Genomic DNA, 23,803 nt, shown 5'->3' on the forward strand with positions numbered 1-23,803 from the left:
CAAGTGCGTGTCTTAAAGTGGAGTGGAATGCAGCACAAGACTGGCTGAATCTGAAATCACCCCTATACCTTTAAATAAGGCACTATTTGAGGGCACAGCCATTTGTAATGGTGTACGAGACCAGTCGACTTTATCGAGTGCACTCATTCAATCCCACATTGCACTGCAATAACGAGTGTAAAGACGATGAACACTCAACGGCTGTCCGACTTCACTCACTCGTTTTACTCCTTTACATAGAGAATACTGATTGAGGGTTTAGGGGGGCGATTTTGGATTCAGCCTGAATGTTTGTTTGTTTGTTTTTTTTGGTCCAGCCCAAATAACCAAGTGAACCGAACTACAAGTGTGAACACACCCCTATAAGTGTTCTCTGCTCTCTTTCTCTAAGTTGGCGTAGGGAATAGTGATTGAGGGTTTAGGGGGCGATCTCGGATTTTCACGTGAGAGTCGAGAGCTGTCCGCGAGAAATGAACAGTGGCGTCATTGAAGAATCCAGGGGAAAGATCCGCCCCTTTTCTGTTCTGTTTTCAAAGTGAAAGTACGATCCATCGGCCTATGTTGATCTATGTGATGAAAATATAGCCTACACATCTTGACACTGATATCAAAGTGTTGAGTTTCCTTCATTTAGATTTTATATTGATGGAACATCATGCAGGTCAGCATTATGAAGATCTGTCCGCAGATACATTTCCACACAGGTGAGTCTTACAGATGCAATGGCGTGACGCTTATAGTGTTTTCTACCTGGAGCCCATTCCATAGGATCGCGGGTTTCGTGAACTATAATAGCCTACATCTTTTTATGGTTCTGTGTAGACTAAAGTAGACATATTTTGTTTGTATTTCCATTCAGAACACCAAGACATCGAGAGACAGACTGTGTTTAACGTTGTGACAATCTTCTGTTTATAACACCTGTGCGATTTTTGTATTTGGATATTTGTCTTCTGACATCATATTTACAGGAGTTTATATGGTTCAAAAAGTTGCTTTTCTCCAGATTTACCAGCACAATATTTTAATGGCATAAACAGTTGCACAAACCCATTGTAAATAATGTGGTGCAGTTTAATGATATAAGGCCATTATTTGCTCTGACATAGATATACTAAAATACATTAAGGTATAAAAATATCAAATAAATAGTGTAAAGTTCATAAACCTTTAAAGTCCTTAGCCTATAGGTTTTTATTGTATTGTCAATGTAGACACAAAAGTCATAAAGTTGGATTTCTACTTTCTTCGCTTAATTTCTAACATGATACTTTTGTGTTAAGAACCACACTTTTTCCTAGCAAATCACCAAAAGAAAAAAAGTATTTTCTCCAATATTTTTTAAGGGTGTGAGACAATTAAGGCCAGCTCGTAGCCCACATTTTCTTGAGTAGGATTTATTATGACTCGTACTTGACTTTGTTTGCATTAGAGGATTCTGCCATTGTGCTTTGACCAAATCCATCTTTTCTGCCTGAAGTGCTGCTGAGTTTGTAAATCAGAGAAACAATCTCTTCATTCCAATCAGATCAGTCACGGGATCACCTCTTGTCCAGCCAGTCTTGAGATGTTATGTGGCTGCTACTAATAATATTTGTCTTAAACATATCAAACAGAGATAATGTGGCTGTTCCTTGAGGCTCAGCCTGTCACTATAGCCTCGTTTCCACCGAAATTACCCGGAACAATTTGTACCAGGAACTTTTTTTTACAGGAACTTTTTTTTCCCCAGACCTGCTGCTGTCTTCGTTTCCACTGCGGTCTAAAGTACTGAGAAGATTAGGCAAATTAGTCCGGTGACGTAGGACTGCGCGCGGCTGCTCCTCCCAGTCAGCGACTGACAGTGATCATTTTTGCGCGATACTGTCTGCAACAATAACGAGGAGATGCAAGCAGGGCTGTTTTTGCTAGTTATGTATTGGTTTAATAAAGAGGTCATTAACAAAATGGCGGAAAAGAGACAAGCACTGATACTAAAGCGTATCTTGAAAGCTCGTAAAGCTAGATTTAAAATAAGACAACGCATGTTATTATCAGCTATTGTGGACATTGATCGTGAGATGGCTGAGACGAACACTTTCCATCAGACAGGAAGAGCATTTGCTGAACGCAGAACGATCCTCGCAAAATACTTTTTAAAATGCCGGTTGAAATGAAATGCTGCGTGAGCTCAACCAATCAGCATGTTCAGCGCCCAAGTCCCACCCCCAAAAGTTCCCGAACTTTGAAAAAGTACTACCTCGGGAGCAGGGCCGTTCGGAGGGGGAAATATTTACCCGGAACTTCATTTAGACCCTGGTTCCTGCGGTCGAAACACACAGAGTACTACCACCCCAAAGTTCCTAGTTCCTGTGGAAATTTCCTCCGGTGACAACTTGGCTTATGTGACTTTGTTCAGTTTGTTGGTATATTTTCTCAACCCATCTGGCTGATGCTGTGAGTATCCACTAGTGCAGTGTTCCTCAAATCCAGTCCTGGAGGGCCACTGTCCTGTAGAGTTTGGTTCCACCCTAATCAAACACACTTGAAGGAGCTTCAGGCTGAATCCGAAATCGCCCCCTAAACCCTCAATCACTATTCCCTACGTTATCCACTAATATAGTTCACTTGAAGGAGTGAATGAAAACGAGTGTGTGAAGTCGGACAGCCGTTGAGTGTACATCGGCTTGAAACTCGTTATTGCGGTGCAATGTGGGATAGAATGAGTGCACTCAATAACGTCCACTATGGTTTCGGACACCACTACAAATGGCTGCTCCCTCAAATAATGCCCTATTTAATTTCGGATTCAGCCTCAGTCTTCAGAGTTACTAGAAGATTACAGGCAGGTGAGTTTGATCAGGGTTTGAGCTGGACAGTGGCCCACTAGGGCCGGATTTGAGGAACCCTGCACTACACTGTAAAAACTAATTAGTTCAGTTTACTTAATTAAATTGTGCAAACTTGTTGCCTTAATTCAATTAAGTAAGCATTAAGTAAGCAAGTTGTTCTTACTTAAACCGTTTAAGTTTTGTCAACTTAATTCTATCTGGGATCTGAGGAAGGGTACTCCCAGAGTGCATTGTGGCATGAATAAATTAATTGCTTCGTTTTACTATTTTTGCCTTTATTTTACTATTTGTCTTTTGTCAGTATAACCCCAATAATGACAGCAAGTAAAATAGTAAAGGTCGTATTAATAATAATAAAAAAAATAAATAAAAAAAAAATCCTTGTTACCATTGTTGTGTTTTGCATGCTGAATGTTGAAGTGTGTGTGTGACACACTCGAGCATAGCCAAATGATATTGTGACAAACATAGAGGGATTATATCAACTCAATTAAAAGGTTATGCCATAAATATTAGCAAAAAAAATGTTAAAAGGTCATTATTTGACATGAAAAATAGTTATGTTCTATATCATTAATGGACAAATATTTTATATATATATATATATATATATATATATATATATATATATATATATATATATATATATATATATAAATATATATATATATGTATATGTAATTACTTCCCTTGTTTTGAAATCAATTTCTTGTTGCATTGCTGCATTAATAGGAAGTTAATTACTATAATATGAATGAAGTTCCAAGTGTCCAACCAAAGGGAACACTAATCACAATTATGGTGAGAAGAAGTGGAGGAAATGAGTGATAAGTCTAGAACAAATTGCCCCGCCTCAAAAACACTTTGCCCGTCCGCCCGTCCACCCGCTTGTTTTTTTGCTTTGGCAAAATGGTACTCAAACCAGTCAAGTAATGTTTACTTGAGTTTTCTAAGTAACGAAGGCATTGCATGCAAATAGTTCAGATTACTTACTTGTTTTAAGTAAGGTCAACAAATTATTGGACATTAAGTAAAGTTTACTAAAAAATTCTTAGTAAGAACAACTGTTGGATTTTACAGTGTAGTGCTTAGGGCCCGCCTTTGATAATCATCCAGAATTCACAGAACCACAGTTATCTATGTAACTAGAATTATAATTATTAATGTGTTATTTTTGCTTTGAGGTTCCCTTAAACCCTTCAGTATCACCTGGGATCCTTTCTTGAATTTTATTAAACCCCTCTGATTCAGACTCGGATAATATTGAACACTGAATGTCTCTTTCAGTACATCACATAATGCTATTCATTAGAGAAAAACTTGTACATCCGTGTTTTTCTTTATCTTTATTTTTTTTTATTATTTTAAATGATTTTATTTATTGTTTTCCTTGTTCCCTCCATTATGTGGGGGTGGTAAAGGTTGGGGCTTAATGTGTTTATGGCAAGGACATGTTTGTTGTGCAAGGGAATTTATGTTGTCTTGAAAAAACGGCAATACAAATTTGAATTAATGTGTGATTTTTACAGAGGCACATATAAGCTGGGTGATATTACCACAGCTTTATGTATCCTCTTATTTAAAATCTGTGCTTTCATCTTAATCATTTAAAGTTGGTAAAGTGTGGTTTTCAGGCACAAATGGCACCATTTCCTGGTTGTTGGTACATATTTCCTTTAGCATAATTAGTCAGTTAATCAACAATCAATCATTATCACAGTGTCTCATTCTAATTTTTCTTCATGTTCTGTTCCAGTTCAGTCCTGATGCAAAGACCAAAGTCATCTGAACCCAGCTGTGTGTCCATGAAGAGTGACCAGTCCATGGATCCTCCACTTAAGCTTAGTGGACACACTGATCCTGGGTTTAGGTAAGCACTGTATTAAACTGTCTTTATACATCTTCTGTGTTGAAATGAAGAATTATTCAGTGCCTGATATATGGATGTGTACTGTAATGTCTCCAACAATTGATCACATATTAATGGAATAATTCAGTCACACAAATCAGTTGATTACATAAATCATGAAAATACGAGTGTGTGAATTGCATGTTGTGTTCATCTGAATGCACAGACCAGACCCTCCAGAACCCAGCTGTGTGTCAATGAAGAGTGACCAGTCAATGGATCCTCCACCTAAGCTTAGTGGACACACTGATCCTGGGTTTAGGTAATCACTGTATTAAACCATTTATCTTATTATATCTGTGTTGCAATGCATTTCAAAAGATATTAAAATATCTTAATCAACACGGCACTTGCTATAAACATGTGCACTTGCTATACAATCTTCAACAGCAAAATACATATTAATGGAATAATTTAGTCTGAATCAGTTAAATAAAAGTCATGAATTTAAGAGTGTGTGAATTAAATTCTCTTGTGTTTAACTCAATCTACAGACTGGACCGTCCAGGATTCAGCTGTGTGTCCATGAAGAGTGACCAGTCAATGGATCCTCCACTTAAGCTTAGTGGACACACTGATCCTGGGTTTAGGTAAATGCTTTAAACCGTTTGTCTTATTATATCTTCTGTGCTGAAATGAAATCATTTTTCAATGCCTGTATTCAATGAATATCAGAAGATAATCACTTGCTACCATGTATTCAACAATATATATCACATTATAATTGGAAATAATTCAGTCACCTTGGCCGACACACTATGGGGCCAATACAATGTTGTTGTTGCCAAGCAGGAATAGTGGCCCATTGCTTTGTATTCTGTATTGACAGTGTAAACCCAATCACAATGCGCCATGGACAAAGCGAAGTATCTTCGCTTCACCCCTTCTTCTCCATCTCTCAAAATGGACAGTCCGAAGCACAAAGGTGGTGCTGATAAGAGATAAAAGTTAGGAGGCGGATGCCGCCAAATGTTCTCAAATTGTTCAAGACGATCTGAACACACTATCCATTGCTGATTAATGCAAACTTCAGGTCAAATCCCCAAACATGTACAGTTGTGATGTGGGGATAGCGGTTATATCCTCGGACACTGCAGATAATCCGCGGATCGGGCGGGCCAAGTAATAAAACAGCATTCAGATTAATTGTGGGTGGGTTGGGGGTGGATGAGAGATATAAATCATTCATATGTTGATTTTGATAAAGACACAGAACTCTCATTTCATGGTAAAAACAAACGTGGATCACTCTTTTAACATATGCCTCGAGCACCCCCTATTGGTCTTTATATAAAACACAACGAAAAAAAAAATTACCTGATACTGTTGCTTAAAGGGGTCGTGATTTGAGAAATCAACTTTTCCTTGAGCATTTGATATATAAAAGGTCATCATAATATAAGAAATTCCTGTACGGTTCAGAGCTGAAAACTTCATTGTTAGTCAAATAAAAGCTTTTATTTACAGCTGGCTCAACAAACGAGAGAATTTGCTTCCCTTTGATGTCAGAGAGCAGTGAAACGCCGCCTCAACAGAAGAAGACCAATGCCTAATTCTCTAGCCCGGGCCACCGATTCACGCACGATATGTAATAGATAAATAACATAGGCCTACGTAGCTCTAAACCTGATTGAGCTACCAAACAGTAAACATCCCGTTAAAGATTACAAAATATTGTGCAGTGCCTGGTTGTGGAAGAACACAGTCGCCGCATAAGCTTCCTTCGGATTCCAATATTTGGAATGCGGGGTTGAACTTTATTTTTAATGAAGTTCCAGCTCACGTGGGTTGTTACAGATCGTTTGATATGTGTATGTTCTCTCATGTGTATGTGTCTAACCAGTCACAGAAGGGTCCAACTTAACGATAGCCACGCTGTCACAGGCTGGAGTATCCTTTGTATTTGAGGTGTTGTTGGTTCATTGTCCTGTGATTCGGGATCAGACTCTGGGTCAAACATGTATGGGTGAATCATTCTGGTTGTGATTTATTCAAAACAATTCCTCATGTGTACTGACCTGACGGGGGAGTCGAAACTCATTATAATATGCAATGCGCCACACCCATAAAAACCAAGTGTTTCAGGAGCTAGGCTCAAAACCAGGGTAAAAAATAGCCTATTACTTATTCATTATGATGTTTTTGAATGTAATAACCACGTGAATGTCATAAATTGACCTCAGACAACAGTATAAAAAAAGCCAGTTCATGACCCCTTTAATAACTTAACATTAACTAAAAGTATACACAATCTTAACATACATCATAAGTGTTTTGGAATAATGACTCTCTATAAGCTACGCATTTGTGGGGCCCACTTGTTTAAGAAGCAAATATACGGGTGATGTCCGACTGGACATAGCGTTGGGCCGCCTGGACCACAAATGTCAGGGCTGATTTTTTTTTTTGTCCCAGTCCAGCCCTGAGTTTAGTGGTGCCATGTATAAAGTATAGGAGTATAAAGGAGTAAAAATACACAGGGTGACGTTCAACTAAACAAGATACAGTGAAGAACCAAATCAGTAACTATGGAAGCAACTGAGAACACACTAGAACCCATTGGAAACCAAGGAAACAGGAAGTAAACCCATGAAAACAGAAATTCACATGTGCCAGAAATCAAAACTTCAAAATGAAAGTCTCTGAACAGAAATTATCAAACATAGCCACGCTAATAAGAGTGTGTGAATAACATTGTTGTGTTAAACTTCAATCACAGAGTGGACCGTCCAGAACCCAGCTGTGTGTCGATGAAGAGTGACCAGTCAATGGATCCTCCACTTAAGCTTAGTGGACACACTGATCCTGGGTTTAGGTAAACACTGAACTAACGTATCTTTATCTTATTACAAATAATTGTTTAAATATAATGTTGTAAAGTGTCTTCAGTGCCTGTATGCAATGCATTTTAGAACGAAGATCGTAATTAGCAGCTCCAATATGTGGACTATAACAGTTAATAGTTCCCTATCAGTCACGCTCAACGTTACGTCAGAACTAAACTGATGATTTGGGATGTCATCTGAGAGCCCAATAACCTTCGAGTGGTAACAGAGCAAGCCAATGCATTCCCATTCTCCGTGCTTCCGGGTATATAAGACAGCGTGCAAACTCACACATTAAGCATCCACTTCGGAGCCGAGCGGATGTTGTTTCACTCTGGTCTTCAACCATCGTTCAGTGAGTCTGCGGAACAAGAAGGAGCTGTTCCTGTGTTGGTGCGATGCAAATCTTACTCGCCAATGTGCATTGGCTGGTTCTGTTACCACTCGAAGGTGATTGGGCTCTCAGGCAAGATCGCAATTCATCAGTTCAGTTCTGACGTAATGTCTCCGTTCCCTCGTTCAGGGAATAGTGGTTACATTAGTAACCTAGACATTCTGTTATGTTTCTGACAGGACAGTACATATTAATACAAATTTTACCTAAAACAATCGATCATTACAAAAGTGATTAATATAAGAGTGTGTAAATTACATTCACTTTTTTGTGTTCATCTCAATGCACAGACTGGGCCCTCCAGAATCCAGCTGTGTGTCCATGAAGAGTGACCGGTCAGTAAATCCTCAACGTATTGGACACACTGAACTTGGGTTCAGGTAAATGCTGTGCTAAACTTTCATTGTTTATACATGTTTACATTACCGTTTATGCATTTATCCAGACAGACTTATGTTGTTTTGGGGCCTGACACTCATGTCTTATGTCTCATGTTTTATTTGTATTGTTGGGATCATTTGTTTCCCTTATTAGTTATTTCCCTGACTCCTTTATATTTTCATTCCATTGGTGGGTATTAATGTCATGCCCTGCTCCCCGCCTATGCCAGTAATTTTAGGCAGCATCATAAAAGAAAGGGTGGTTGGAGGAGACCTTTGTGGCAGCTCCAGGGGATACTTTGGGGGAACCTTGGCTGGGTCTGCCTGAACCTCTCTGGTTTGTTCCACCAGCTCTCCCTTGGACTTTACTTTTGATTCTAGTTTGAGTTGGACACTATTTTTCTTCATTTGATCTATTGATGTTCTGTTAGTCAAGTTGGGATGCCTCCATATAGGAGGTCCAACATTCATGTCAGTTGGATTCTATGGTAACACTTGACACTTTGCATTCAAGGTATATATATTAACATTGATTTTCTCAGGTGTTCAAATACTTATTTGCAGCTGTTAGTATATATATACACCGATCAGGCATAACATTATGACCACCTTCCTAATATTATGTTGGTCCCCCTTTTGCTGCCAAAACAGCCCCCAGCCAGCAGAGCCATGTGGGGCCCAAATGGGTTTGACCTGGGCTATCTAACTGGGACCCAGCCAGTTTTGCACCCAGTTTCCATGTAGGCCCCACATGGATTTGCCCAGATGAAATGAACACTGCTTAGTGTGCACACTACAGGCTGTTTAATGTAACACTTAATCAGTGTTGGAGGTAATGAGATAATTAAGTGATTGAATAATGATTTTGTATTAGTGAAGAACACCTGCTGTTAACAAGCATAATCACTGAAGGAAAGAGAAACACAAGAACTACTTCCAGCCACAGCCTTGGATGAAATCAACTGAAGATAAAATACATTACATCTCTCAAGATCTGATTAAACAACTCCACAAACAACATTAGCTTCACTTATTACTTACCAGACTGACTTTATTTCTGTCAGACATCTACAGAAGTTTGTATTAAGAATTAAGAAGAGGCTTAGATGTTGATTACTTATTTGAAAGTAATAGTTTGATTTGATGTTACCATTGTGGCGATCAGTGTGTGCTTTAGTCAGGCTCTTGACAGCTGTGTCTGTTTGTTATGGTGAGAGCAGCAAGAGAAACTAATATGCATATGCTGTAAGCTGATCGATGATAAGAATATAATCATCATATATTGGCTTAACTCATTGATATTATGTGGGAGGTTTATACGGATAATATGTTATTAATTATGTTTTATTGTTTTGATCCTACAGCAAGAGAATAATAGAATAAATCAGAACATCAAATGATTTATAACACATCATTTACATATTTTGGGCTCATGTGAGTTTTACTCACACACAGACGTCAAGAATCAGCATATGAATCTCAACAATGGTGACATGCTTCAATGGTGCAATGCATTCTGGGAGCCCATCCGCCTCAAGGTTGTGTGTGTTGTGGCTTCACAAATGCTTTGCTGCATACCTCGGTTATAACGAGTGGTTATTTCAGTCAAAGTTGCTCTTCTATCAGCTTGAATCAGTCGGCCCATTCTCCTCTGACCTCTAGCATCAACAAGGCATTTTCGCCCACAGGACTGCCGCATACTGGATGTTTTTCCCTTTTCACACCATTCTTTGTGAACCCTAGAAATGGTTGTGCGTGAAAATCCCAGTAACTGAGCAGATTGTGTAATACTCAGACTGGCCCGTCTGGCACCAACAACCATGCCACGCTCAAAATTGCTTAAATCACCTTTCTTTCCCATTCTGACATTCAGTTTAGAGTTCAGGAGATTGTCTTGACCAGGACCACACCCCTAAATGCATTGAAGCTACTGCCATGTGATTGGTTGATTAGATAATTGCATTAATGAGAAATTGAACAGGTGTTCCTAATAATCCTTTAGGTGAGTGTATAATCAGTGAGAAAAATAAGTATTTGAACACCCTGCTATTTTGCAAGTTCTCCCACTTAGAAATCATGGAGGGGTCTGAATTTGTCATCGTAGGTGCATGTCCACTGATAGAGACATAATCTAAAAAAAAAATCCAGAAATCACAATGTATGATTTTTTAACTATTTATTTGTATGATACAGCTGCAGATAAGTATTTGAACACCTGAGAAAATCAATGTTAATATTTGGTACAGTAGACTTTATTTGCAATTACAGAGGTCAAACGTTTCCTGTAGTTTTTTACCAGGTTTGCACTGCAGGAGGGATTTTGGCCCACTCCTCCACACAGATCTTCTCTAGATCAGTCAGGTTTCTGGCCTGTCGCTGAGAAACACGGAGTTTGAGCTCCCTCCAAAGATTCTCTATTGGGTTTAAGTCTGGAGACTGGCTAGGCCACGCCAGAACCTTGATATGCTTCTTACAGAGCCACTCCTTGGTTATCCTGGCTGTGTGCTTCGGGTCATTGTCATGTTGGAAGACCCAGCCTCGACCCATCTTTAATGCTCTAACTGAGGGAAGGAGGTTGTTCCCTAAAATCTCGCAATACATGGTCCCAGTCATCCTCTCCTTAATACAGTGCAGTCGCCCTGTCCCATGTGCAGAAAAACACCCCCAGAGCATGATGCTACCACCCCCATGCTTCACAGTAGGGATGGTGTTCTTGGGATGGTACTCATCATTCTTCTTCCTCCAAACACGTTTAGTGGAATTATGACCAAAAAGTTCTATTTTGGTCTCATCTGACCACATGACTTTCTCCCATGACTCCTCTGGATCATCCAAATGGTCATTGGCAAACTTAAGATGGGCCTGGACATGTGCTGGTTTAAGCAGGGGAACCTTCCGTGCCATGCATGATTTCAAACAATGACGTCTTAGTGTATTACCAACAGTAACCTTGGAAACGGTGGTCCCAGCTCTTTTCAGGTCATTGACCAGCTCCTCCCGTGTAGTTCTGGGCTGATTTCTCACCTTTCTTAGGATCATTGAGACCCCACGAGGTGAGATCTTGCATGGAGCCCCAGTCCGAGGGAGACTGACAGTCATGTTTAGCTTCTTCCATTTTCTAATGATTGCTCCAACAGTGGACCTTTTTTCACCAAGCTGCTTGGCAATTTCCCCGTAGCCCTTTCCAGCCTTGTGGAGGTGTACAATTTTGTCTCTAGTGTCTTTGGACAGCTCTTTGGCCTTGGCCATGTTAGTAGTTGGATTCTACTGATTGTATGGGGTGGACAGGTGTCTTTATGCAGCTAATGACCTCAAACAGGTGCGTCTAATTTAGGATAATAAATGGAGTGGAGGTGGAAATTTTAAAGGCAGACTAACAGGTCTTTGAGGGTCAGAATTCTAGCTGATAGACAGGTGTTCAAATACTTTGCAGCTGTATCATACAAATAAATAGTTTAAAAAATCATACATTGTGATTTCTGGATTTTTTTTTTAGATTATGTCTCTCACAGTGCACATGCACCTACGATGACAATTTCAGACCCCTCCATGATTTCTAAGTGGGAGAACTTGTAGAATAGCAGGGTGTTCAAATATTTCTTTTCCTCACTGTATATATCCTTGCATTCCCTGGGAACCAAACTCATGACATTGAATGTTGTTAACACCATGCTCTTCTGGTATACAACTCAACAGAAATGGCAAACTGCTATCTTACAGAGTTTATTAAGGGAGCTTTAGATAACGGTAATGTGGTAGGCGCAGTATTTTTAGACCTTTATAAAGGCATTTGATACTGTGAATCATGAAATACTCCTGCATAAATTAAATATGTTTAGTTTTTCTCAGCAGGCAATCAATTGGTTCAGATCATATTTAGAATCTCGAGATCAGTGTGTTAAGATAAATAATTCAAGATCATCTTTACAAAACAATGAGACGGGTCTCCCTCAAGGGTCAATCTTAGGTCCACTGTTGTTTTCCTTGTATGTCAATGATATACCAAATTGTTGTACAAAAACTAAATGTCAGTTATATGCAGATGACACAGTGATTTATGTATCAGCAAAGACTCCACGCTTGGCTGCAGATATATTAAGACATGAAATGACTGGTGTGTCACAGTGGCTGCAAAACAACTGTTTGACCTTGAATTGTTCAAAAACTGTCTCAATGTGTTTTTCAATTAGAAGGAAGGAAATGAATGGTTTTATAATTAATATCAATCAAAAGGCAATAGAGACCGTTAATGATTTTAAATATTTAGGTGTTATTTTAGATTCTCAATTAAAATTTGATCTGCATGTAAAAAGGTTGTTTGGGACCATCAGAACAAACTTGAATTGTTTTTATTTGATTAGGCCGTATATACCCTTAAAGGCAGCTAAGTTATACATGCATGCAATGATCTTCTCACATTTATCTTATTGTGTGACTGTCTGGAGTCAGGTTTCTCAAACAACTATCAAACCGGTTACATCTGTATATAAACAAACGCTAAAAATCTTGGACAAGAAACCAGTTAGATGGCATCATTGTAATATTGTACAAAAGTATAATCTGCTTAGCTTTGAAAATTTTATAAATTTGTCTCTTATTAAAATGTTTTTTAAATGTATAAACAATCTTGCTCCAGATATCATATGCCAATTAGTAACAAAACAACATAGTAAGGGGATGACCACACGAGGTGCATCCAATCAGAATTGCAAAGTACCGAAGAGGAAAACTAAATTTGCACAATCCACATTTTCGGTTCAAGGTACACTGCTTTGGAACAGCCTGCCAGCTGAACTAAAAATGCAAACTGAGTTAAACATCTTTCAAACAAATATAAAAAAGTGGTTCAAACAAAATCAGGTTTGTGAACATTGATGGTTATACACAGTCTTAGATTTATTTTATCACTGTTTTTTATACATACATTTTTTGTTGCTTGTGCGATTCTTTTATTGTTGTTAAAAAAGCCTAACCAGGGACTGGGGCTGCAAATTAGCCTTTGGCTAGAAGCCTATATGTGGAGCATCGGCTGCTTGAAATTGTAGCAATGTATTTTCTGCATTGTCCCTGTCAAATAAACTAATAAATAAATAAACTATAGGTATACATTCCACCACTGCATTTCACACTCTTCTGACAGACCTTCTGGTGTTTTTTCCTCTGTTTCTCTAATATTATGTTAAACCTTAAATGTGAATAATAAAGACATATACTAATATTATGACAATATTGCAATATAAAATTATGCATATTATATGCATATCAGTTATCTAACAACTATATTGCATATGTAAATGCTATCTAACAATTTTTTAATTTATTTTAATCTATTTACAGCAGTGACCATCAACATGCCGAAGCCCTCAAGACATTTAGATCAAATGTGAGGAAGAAGTTTGAGTGTCTGTATGAGGGAACAGCAAAGCAGGGAAACCCAACACTGCTGAATGAGATCTACACAGAGCTCTACATCACAGAGAGTGATTGTGGAGACATTAATAATGAGCATGAGGTGAGACAGATTGAGACTCAATCAAGGGGAGCAGCAACAGAGGACACGCCGATCAAATGCACTGACATCTTTAGACCTTTACCTGGACAAAACAAACCCATCAAAACTGTGCTGACAAAGGGAGTCGCTGGCATTGGGAAAACAGTCTCTGTGCAGAAGTTCATCCTGGACTGGGCTGAAGGGAAAGAGAATCAGGACGTCCAGCTCATATTTCCACTTCCTTTCAGAGAGCTCAACCTAATGAAGGACAAAACACTCAGTCTTTCAGATCTTCTGCAGGTTTTTTTCCCTGAAACCAAAGAAATGAAACCATTCAGTGATGAATATACAGTTGTCTTTGTTTTTGATGGTCTGGATGAGTGTCGCCTGTCTCTGGACTTTAATGTGAAACTATGTAATATCTCTGAATCAGCCTCAGTGGAGGTGCTGCTGACGAACCTCATTGCGGGGAATCTGCTTCCCTCTGCTCTCATCTGGATCACCTCCAGACCCGCAGCTGCTGATCTCGTCCCTTCTGAGTGTGTCCATCGAGTAACTGAGGTACGAGGCTTCAATGAGCCACAGAAGGAGGAATACTTCAGGAGGAGAATCAGTGATCAGAGTCTGGCTGATAAAATCATCTCACACCTGAAGTCATCAATGAGCCTCTTCATCATGTGCCACATCCCAGTGTTCTGCTGGATCTCAGCCACTGTTCTAGAGAAGATGTTGAGGAGATCATGGAAAGGAAATATCCCCAAGACTCTAACTCAAATGTACACACACTTCCTGATCATTCAGTCCAACATCAAACATGAGAAGGACTATGAGAAGAAAGTGAAGGATGAAGACATGATCCTCAAACTGGGGAAACTGGCCTTCCATCAGCTTGTGAAAGGCAACCTGATCTTCTATGAGGAAGACCTGAGAGAGTGTGGCATTGATGAGGCAGAAGCATCCGTGTACTCAGGACTGTGCACTCAGATCTTCAGAGAGGAGTTGGGCTTGTATCAGGGGAAAGTCTTCTGCTTTGTTCATCTGAGCATTCAGGAGCATCTGGCGGCTCTTTATGTGCTGCTTTCATTCCTGCTGTACAAGAGGGATGTGCTCAATGAAAACCTCACCTCAAAACATGCACACGAGTTCACATGTCACACGATATCTGACCTGCATCAGAGAGCCGTGGACAAGGCTCTGCAGAGTAGAAATGGACATCTGGACCTTTTCCTGCGGTTCCTTCTGGGTCTCTCGCTGGAGTCCAATCAGACGCTCCTGAAAACTCTTCTGACACATGTTAGAAACATCTTGTACAATGAAGAGAAAACAATAGAGTACATTAAAATAAGAATAAGAATGAATCCCTCGCCAGAGAAATCCATCAATCTGTTCCACTCTTTAAATGAACTGGGAGATCATTCTCTTGTGAATGAAATCCAGGAGTGTCTCAGATCTGGAGGTCTTTCAAGCACCAGATTGTCCTCGTCACAGTGGTCAGCTGTTGTCTTTGTTTTATTAACTTCTGAGTGTTTGGATGAGTTTCATTTAAGTAAATACATAAGCAGGAAAAAAGGCCAAAACCACATGACACGGGATGAAGTTCTTCAGAAGCTCTTGCCTGTGGTTGAAGCTTCCAGATCAGCTCAGTAAGTCTGAGGACAATCATCAGTGTGTGTGTGTTGTAGTGATGTGCTTCTCTGTTCTATGTTGCCTATGGTAATATTAATTTGGCCTTTTTTCTTTTCTTTTTTAACCAAAATAATTCATTAATAAATAAGAAGCAAATAGGCTATAGCAGACAATATAATCATGACATGGAGGCGTTGGCGCGATCACTTGCGTTGTATGTGAACTGGAGCGCGTCTCTTAAATGAACCGAAAGTCAGCATATAGACTTGCCTCACAGACATGAGAAATATGTGTATAGAAAGCTTGAAATGTCTCTTTTTAAACAAAACAATTCAAAACGAAAAGAATAGCCAAGCAATGCACACTGTTCACGCAACTCGTGATTGGCATCTCAGAGCGGTTCTGTTCAAAATCCTTCTCTGCTCCATCATTGCATGTGCTGTGAGTACAGTTTAACCTACATTTTTTATAATCCTGACCCCTGACTGAGTATTTAATTTAAGTTGCATACATTTTGTTCTTGCACTGATGTTAAATTTGTAGCAATTTTGCACTTGGACAAACAGTTTGAGATATAGGCTATATTTGAGTATTTTGTGTATCGAATAGTTTACACAATCTTCTGACAATTTTTGCCAAAACTAAGAAAAATTGTCCCAATCAACCTGAATTCATCCTATACTCTTTGAAATCATAATTGCATTGCATTATGTTGCTTTAAACCCCAAATATTTTACTTATTAACAATCTTAATAAACTTATTAAAAACCCTACTTCATTAACAATTATTCAGTTATTTGTATCAAAATCACTAGTAATTTAATTGCAGATATATTACTAATATTGTTTTTGTTCTGTGACACTGTGTATATTTAAATGTTGTGGTTGTTGCAACCACTCTAATCATTGCGATTGTTGATGAATTCCACACTTAAACTGTCCTTTGTGTCTTAATTTAAACAAGAATAATACTATTTTAAGAGATTATTATCCTTATATTTTTCAGATCATAATTTACATTTAAAACACTATAAAGCAAAAGTAAACAAAAAGTAATAAAAACATTAAACCCACACAGATGTAATATTTGATACCACAATCTCTCTGTGGTTGTGTAGTTTCTGCTGAACTGAGAGATTAAAGTGTGTGTCGTTGTTCTTCAGGTTGAGTGATTGTGGTGTCACAGATGAAGGTTGTGCTGCTCTGGCTTCAGCTCTGAGATCAAACTCCTCACAACTGAGAGAACTGGATCTATCTGGGAATAAAATAGGAGATGGAGGTCTGAAGCTGCTCTCTGATGGACTGAAGGATCCTAACTGTAAACTGGAGAAACTGATGTAAGATCATACATTAAACTTAACCCTCTGGTCTGAGGTGTTTTCTGGGCCCTGGAAGTGTTTTGACATGCACTTACATTTGCTTATTTCTGTTACTTGTAACATTTTCATGGCTAAAGTCTGATTACACTGTATTCAGCACAAACTCTGCTACAACAATATGTGAGCAGCATATATGTAAAAGTTTGTAGTTTTGAGAAAATTACATTTATGCATGGTAAAGATAAAAAAAAAATCAAAAATGTAATCAACAACTTTTTGTGAAACACACAGAAACAGAAATTAAAGTTAAAGCTCAAATCTCCTCTCGAATTTCCCTTAAATATCCGTTGGTGACTCAGTGACTACTTCGCTCAGAGAAGCTGTCAATCTCAGCTGTCAATCATAACGTCATCTTGAACTAACATCAGCGTGACATACCCAACTACCCAAAATTAAAGAAACCATCTTTGGGGGGAAATTATTTTAAGTGTAATTTGATTGTTTAGTTTCTCAATGCCCCATTACATTTCATGGAGAGGGCGGGTTTATAAGCTTTATGCATCCAGCCACCTAGTGGGGCGATCGAGATGTGTTGGCTTTTCTTTTCAGGACTCGTGTGGCACACTTGGTTTCAGAATGGACTTCCCTGAGAGAGAGAAACATGCATCCTGTTTTTATTGTGACATTTTGTAAACATTTTGTTTTTATTGTAAGTTTACACAAATAAAGGTGAAGTGGTCACACCGGTGTGATTTCCGACCCCAGGGGGTTTAGTGGAAAAATAATCTAATTATTTTAAAGGGTTATTGTTCAAATGTTTTTGGATTAAAGGGATTTTTGATAACACAATAAGGCAAAAGTAAACAAAAAGCAATAAAAACATTAAACACACAGATTTAGTATTTGATATCTCAGTCTCTCTGTGGTTGTGTAGTTCCTGCTGAACTGAGGAAGTAAAGTGTGTGTCGTTCTACAGGTTGAGATGTTGTGGTGTCACAGCTGAAGGTTGTGCTGCTCTGACTTCAGCTCTGAGATCAAACTCACACCTCAGAGAACTGGATCTGTCTGGGAGTAAACTGCAAGACTCAGGAGTGGATCTGCTCTCTGGTGGACTGAAGGATCCTCACTGTAAACTGGAGAAACTGAAGTAAAATCCTACTTACATTTTTACTGAGACAAGAATCAAATTATTTTAAGGGATTATTGCCATTATGTTGTTCAAATTATTTACATTAACATATAATAAAGCAAAAGTAAACAAAAAATAAGAATAAAAAACATTAAACCCACATTTCATATTTAATATCTCAGTCTCTCTGTGGTTGTGTAGTTCCTGCTGAACTGAGAGTTTAAAGTGTGTGTTGTTGCAGGTTTTGGGATTGTGAGATCACAGCTGAAGGTTGTGCTGCTCTGACTTCAGCTCTGAGATCAAACTCACACCTCAGAGAACTGAATCTGTCATGGAATATAATAGGAGATAAAGGTCTGAAGCTGCTCTCTGATGGACTGAAGGATCCTCACTGTAAACTGGAGGAACTGATGTAAGATCATACAATAATTTTAATTGAAACACTAATGAAATTATTTTAAGGGATTATTCTCCTTGTGTTGTTTAAATGATTTACATTAACACATAATAAAGCAAAAGTAAACAATTTTGTTTAATTATTATTAAACATTAAACCCACACAGATTTAGTATTTAATATCTCAGTCTCTCTGTGGTTGTGTAGTTCCTGCTGAATTGGGAGATTAAAGTATGTCTTTGTTCTGCAGGTTGAGTAATTGTGAGATCACAGAGGAAGGTTGTGCTGCTCTGACTTCAGCTCTGAGATCAAACTCACACCTCAGAGAACTGGATCTGTCTGAGAATATAATAGGAGATAAAGGTGTGACGCTGCTCTCTGGTGGACTAAAGGATCCTCACTGTAAACTGAAGAAACTGAAGTAAGATCATACATTAATCTTAGCAGAGACAAGACTAATAATGTTTTATGGGATTATTCTCCTTGTGTTGTTCAAATCAAAGTGATTTACGATAACACAATAAAGCAAAAGTAAACAAATAAAAACATTAAACCCACACTTTTCACAATTTAGTATTTAATATGTGGTTGTGTAGTTCCTGCTGAACTAAGATTAAAGTGTGTGTCATTGCAGGCTGAGATACTGTGAGATCACAGGTTGTGCTGCTCTGACTTCAGCTCTGAGATCAAACTCACACCTCAGAGAACTGGATCTGACTGGGAATAAAATAGGAGGTAAAGGTCTGACTCTGCTCTCTGATGGACTGAAGGATCCTCACTGTAAACTGGAGAAAATTATGTAAGATCATACATTTATCTTAAATGAAACAAGAATAATGTTATTTTAAAGTCCCCCAGTAGTCAATCATTTTATCCCTTAAAACTCATCTTTGATTACCAAAAGGACATATTTAAATGTTTTTTTCCCACATAAAAAAGCATGTATGTAACGCATTGAATGTAACGTTACACCCTTGCTTCATTTAGTATACGTGGATTCATGAATATGCTAATTATCCCCGTCTCCACTCACACCAGCTCAGAGATCCTCTTGCTCAATTTTACTGAAGTAAACATGCACAATTGTATCGCTCTTTACAACGTCAGACACATAGAGGTAATTCATTTGATTAGCCTTTTGCCTGACTACGTTATCAAACAGCTTGTCAAATTTGAGGTTTTCACAAAAACGAGTTCATTAAGCCCTTGTCTAGCAATCCCAATGCTCCAAATAGCAATCAAACATCTCAAAGTATCTTTATTTGTACGTTTCTGAGAGGAGTACCTTTCCTTTGTCCATGAAAAATGCCATTTTTTTATGCTCTCTTCTCCACCACTGGCACTTCCCCTCAGCACAAGTTTGTAGTGTTTTAAAGTGCAGCATTTCACAACTTTGTGATTGTTCATATCGAATTCTCAATGGCATGAGTCTGAACCAATGAAATGTGATTTTCAAACTCATGCTGATGTAAACTAAACAATCTTTCTCGTGCTGACTGACGCGTCCGAAGCGTGTGCACATCTGAAGTATATGATTACAACAATGAGTGTGTCCTGACACGTGTTGCCTAGCAATATAGTTTAGAATGTCTCTAAATACCAATCCCAATGCATCTTTTTCATTATCTACATGGACATTAAAATCACAAAAAAATAGTCATTTATCTGCAGCCACTTCTAACTGATAGAAAATCAGCAAATTCTTTGATAAAGTCTGTATGGTGGCCTGTATACAGTAGCCAACACAAATGTCAAACAGGATTTACCTCAACACGTCAAAATAATTATATTTGAAACTAGACTTCTCAGTAATACTGAAGATATTACTATAAATTACAGCAACACCTGCCCCTTTGCCTTTCAGACAAGGCTCGTGTTTATCTAGGTTATGATCTGTAATCATATCATTAACAATAAGTGTTTTTGAGGAAAGGAATATAATATTCAGCAACCCAAGCTTTATCATTTGTTCATCTGTATTATATGTGTTTTCTTTTATTTGTTGAACATCAATTAAATGTTTACCGTTAAATGGGTTAGAGAGTTTTTTGTATTTAATAATTCAGGGAACAGACATAGTCTATATGTGATAATATCTAGGTAAAAGAATCTCTATGTGTTGGGATTTATCTGACTTCTGTGACGTGAGACAGCTAGCGGATGGTCGGTTTAGCCAGTCTGTCTGCTTCCTGACCTGGGCCCCAGTTATTAAAGGTTCATCTCCTAGACTATGTGCCATATTACTTGAGAGAAGAGCAGCACCACCCCAGGAGGGATGAATACCATCTCTTTTTAATAGGTCGGGTCTGCCCCAAAACTTATCCAATTGTCTATGAACCCTATATTATTCTGCGGACACCATTTAGACGGCCAGCCATTGAGTGAGGACAGTCTTCTAAGTATCTCATCACTCCGGCGAACCGGAAGGGGGCCAGAGCATATTATAGTGTCAGACATCGTACTTGCGAGTTCACACACCTCTTTAATGTTAAGTTTAGTGATCTCTGACTGGCGAAGTCGAACATAATTAGTGCCAACGTGAATAATAATCTTAGAGAATTTTTTCGATTAGCATTAGCCAGCACTTTTAAATTTGCTTTGATGTCAGGTGCTCTGGCTCCTGGCAAACATGTAACTATGGTCACTAAATTTCTTCGGACACTGCAACAGTCATGATATGACGTCACTTTCTGAAGCGTCTTTTTTATAAACATAAATTCAACATATTAGAATGCACTCAAAATGTAAAATATATACAATCAACTCTACTGAGAAAATATCATTCTTTTAATTCAGCCAAGAGATCACGCCGTGACGTATCAATCTTCTACTTGTCACACGACGCAGTATTGCAGCTCAGAGTTCACAAAGCTTGAACTTTGGAATGCAGCGAAAAATACGAAACTTTCTGCATGAGCTTGCATTTCCGATCTGACGCATTCGCATGCGTTTGAATGGAAGTCAATGGAACGAAAAGTGCAGTGCGACCGTCCCTTAACAGAATCGTCAATAACTAGGGCACTTTCAACAGGATTCTCAGTGGGTCTGTCACAGAATATCAAACAGGTTCTCTCTACTCAAATTGAAACAGAACAGCTTTGTTTTATCCCGCAACTATGCCATCTCACAGTCACCCAGTTGCCCTGCTTCACGGGCTCTACAGCTGGAAACGAACAATGTACAGAGTTCACTAAGCTAATCACATCCAAAGCAGTATCTAGAGCCCTTGCATTCTTACTGTCCTCGATTAAAGTTTGGATGCGTGTCTCTAGTTCTTCTCCGTCAGCCTGACTATCTCCCTGCAATATATCACATATGTAGCCCTCACTGCTGACAGAGAAAGCAATGCTATACGGCAGGCGGTGCAAGTGACAATAACAGGAGATTGACTCACACGACTCACCATGTTTGTTGACTTATCCAACTCAACACAGTTGTTTGATGGACTCATTAAAGGCGCGAGCATGCGTGAGAATAAAGACAGTAAGCATGGATGGCAGGTTAACAGGCTAGCGAAATGCTAGTGCGTTGTGCTAGTGATGTCAGATCAATGTGACGGACAATTTTAGATAATATCAGATATATTGTGATGATTAAATTATTATCATGAAACAATACCAAAGCACTAGACATTACATATATGCATTTTATGTCAGTGGTTCTCAACTCGGGGGCCCTGGGAACCCGCTGCTCTGCACATTTTTTGAGTTGAACTAAGAGATTAAAGTGTGTGTCGTTGTTCTGCAGATTGAGATGCTGTGAGATCACAGCCGAAGGTTGTGCTGCTCTGACTTCAGCTCTGAGATCAAACTCACACCTCAGAGAACTGGATCTGACTGGGAATAAAATAGGTGATAAAGGTCTGAAGCTGCTCTCTGATGGACTGAAGGATCCTCACTGTAAACTGGAGAAACTGATGTAAGCCTACAATCATACATTAATCTTAAATGGAAAAATAATCAAATTATTTTAAGGTATTGTGGTTCTTGTTTTTGGATTATAGTGATTTTATGATACAATAAAGCAAACAGTAAACAAAAAAGTAATAAAAACATTAAACCCACACATATTTAGTATTTAATATCTCAGTCTCTCTGTGGTTGTGTAGTTCCTGCTGAACTGAGAGATTAAAGTGTGTGTCGTTCTGCAGGTTGAGTAATTGTCATATCACAGCTGAAGGTTGTGCTGCTCTGACTTCAGCTCTGAGATCAAACTCACACCTCAGAGAACTGGATCTGACTGTGAATAAACTACGACATGCAAGTGTGAAGAGTCTCCATGCTTTAAAAGATGATCCACAATATAAGCTGGAGACACTGCAGTAAGTATTGATTCATATTATATAATATAATAATGTAATTTGAACTAGTCAATCCTCTGAACAGATGCGTCAGCATTAATGCACGTTACTGTCTGTTTTATTCTACTGACAGATATTAAATGATGGTGAATATGGAGCCACTATAGAGACATCATCATCAACACTGAAGTCATGGTACAGTCACAAGACTGTGACTGAATGCTATTCCTTGACTAATGTGTTGTTGTGAAACCAAAAAATATGTAATTAAACATGTTAACTTGCATGAACAGCATATCCTGCATTATCAGTGTTATTAATGTTGCATACTACCTGTTACCATAATAAATGACAAAGTAGTTTAATTCTGTATCTCTTTATTTAGCTCGAGTTCATACTAGAACCAGGAAGTATGACCATATTAGCCCGGTTCTGTCAACACGGCATTGGCTGCCTATTAAACATTGTATACATTTTAAAATCTTACATTTGAGAGACAACTGATGCTTGGTCACAGCTCCCGTTAGCAAGTACTTTCGGTGTAAGAGTGCAAAACTTTCAGTGCCTTCAGCCTACCGCATTGATTGGCTAGACACCTAACTCCCAAAGAATCAGATTGCCGGTGGGCAGGCATTGGTCCAGGCCACAGAGTAGTGTGTTTCAACAGATGCGGCTGCATCAGATCCAAATAGCGCATTTCAAAATTCAATTATTTTAATGGCAATTCGGTTTTGAAAATGACTGTTATGATAACCATAAAAATGCTTAATATTGGCGCTGATAATAAGACGACCCTTAAAGTTAACACTCACTATTCAATGAAGACAGCCATCAAAACCAAATTATCCAGTCACAATTACACACATAAGGACATTTGTAATCATTGTGTGATGCTTCATTGACAAATAAATGTATATTTTCAGGGCTAACACACCAATTTATATATATATATATATATATATATATATATATATATATATATATATATATATATATATATATATATATATATATATATATATAAAACACTGCGTCTTGGATTGACACAATGGGGAACGCCATCAGTGTGACCAGTATCTGAAGCATTTGTAAACACTAAAAAAAATGTATTGGTCAACGACAGTCCATGACGTCATTAGAAGAGTGACATGAGTATAAGAGGGTGCCTGTTATACATGTCATCAACTCTTTTGTTGGAAGGAG

At 38.4% G+C, this 23,803-nt stretch overlaps 1 protein-coding gene across 1 annotated transcript; it reads left to right on the forward strand.

Annotated features, from left to right (window-relative positions):
- Nucleotides 1-508: 508 nt before the first annotated feature.
- LOC307123938 (NACHT, LRR and PYD domains-containing protein 12-like) lies at nucleotides 509-22,963 on the forward strand. Its single transcript, XM_079812803.1, has 15 exons — nucleotides 509-704; nucleotides 4,588-4,701; nucleotides 4,907-5,002; nucleotides 5,235-5,330; nucleotides 7,460-7,555; nucleotides 8,250-8,339; nucleotides 13,677-15,473; nucleotides 16,620-16,793; nucleotides 17,752-17,922; nucleotides 18,146-18,316; nucleotides 18,551-18,721; nucleotides 18,935-19,099; nucleotides 22,048-22,218; nucleotides 22,451-22,621; nucleotides 22,734-22,963. The coding sequence occupies exons 1-15, from the start codon at nucleotides 646-648 to the stop codon at nucleotides 22,738-22,740; spliced, it is 3,549 nt and encodes a 1,182-aa protein (XP_079668929.1). The 5' UTR covers nucleotides 509-645; the 3' UTR covers nucleotides 22,741-22,963.
- Nucleotides 22,964-23,803: the final 840 nt, after the last annotated feature.

The sequence above is a fragment of the Gobio gobio genome (assembly GCF_949357685.1).
Source record: "Gobio gobio genome assembly, chromosome: 3".
Classification (NCBI taxonomy): domain Eukaryota; kingdom Metazoa; phylum Chordata; class Actinopteri; order Cypriniformes; family Gobionidae; genus Gobio; species Gobio gobio.

Coding starts and splice junctions, on each gene's coding strand:
- LOC307123938 (XM_079812803.1), top strand. CDS start 646: ATGGAACATCATGCAGGTCAGCATTATGAAGATCTGTCCGCAGATACA. Junction 7,556..8,249: donor CACACTGATCCTGGGTTTAG/GTAAACACTGAA, acceptor CTCAATGCACAG/ACTGGGCCCTCCAGAATCCA. Junction 8,340..13,676: donor CACACTGAACTTGGGTTCAG/GTAAATGCTGTG, acceptor ATCTATTTACAG/CAGTGACCATCAACATGCCG.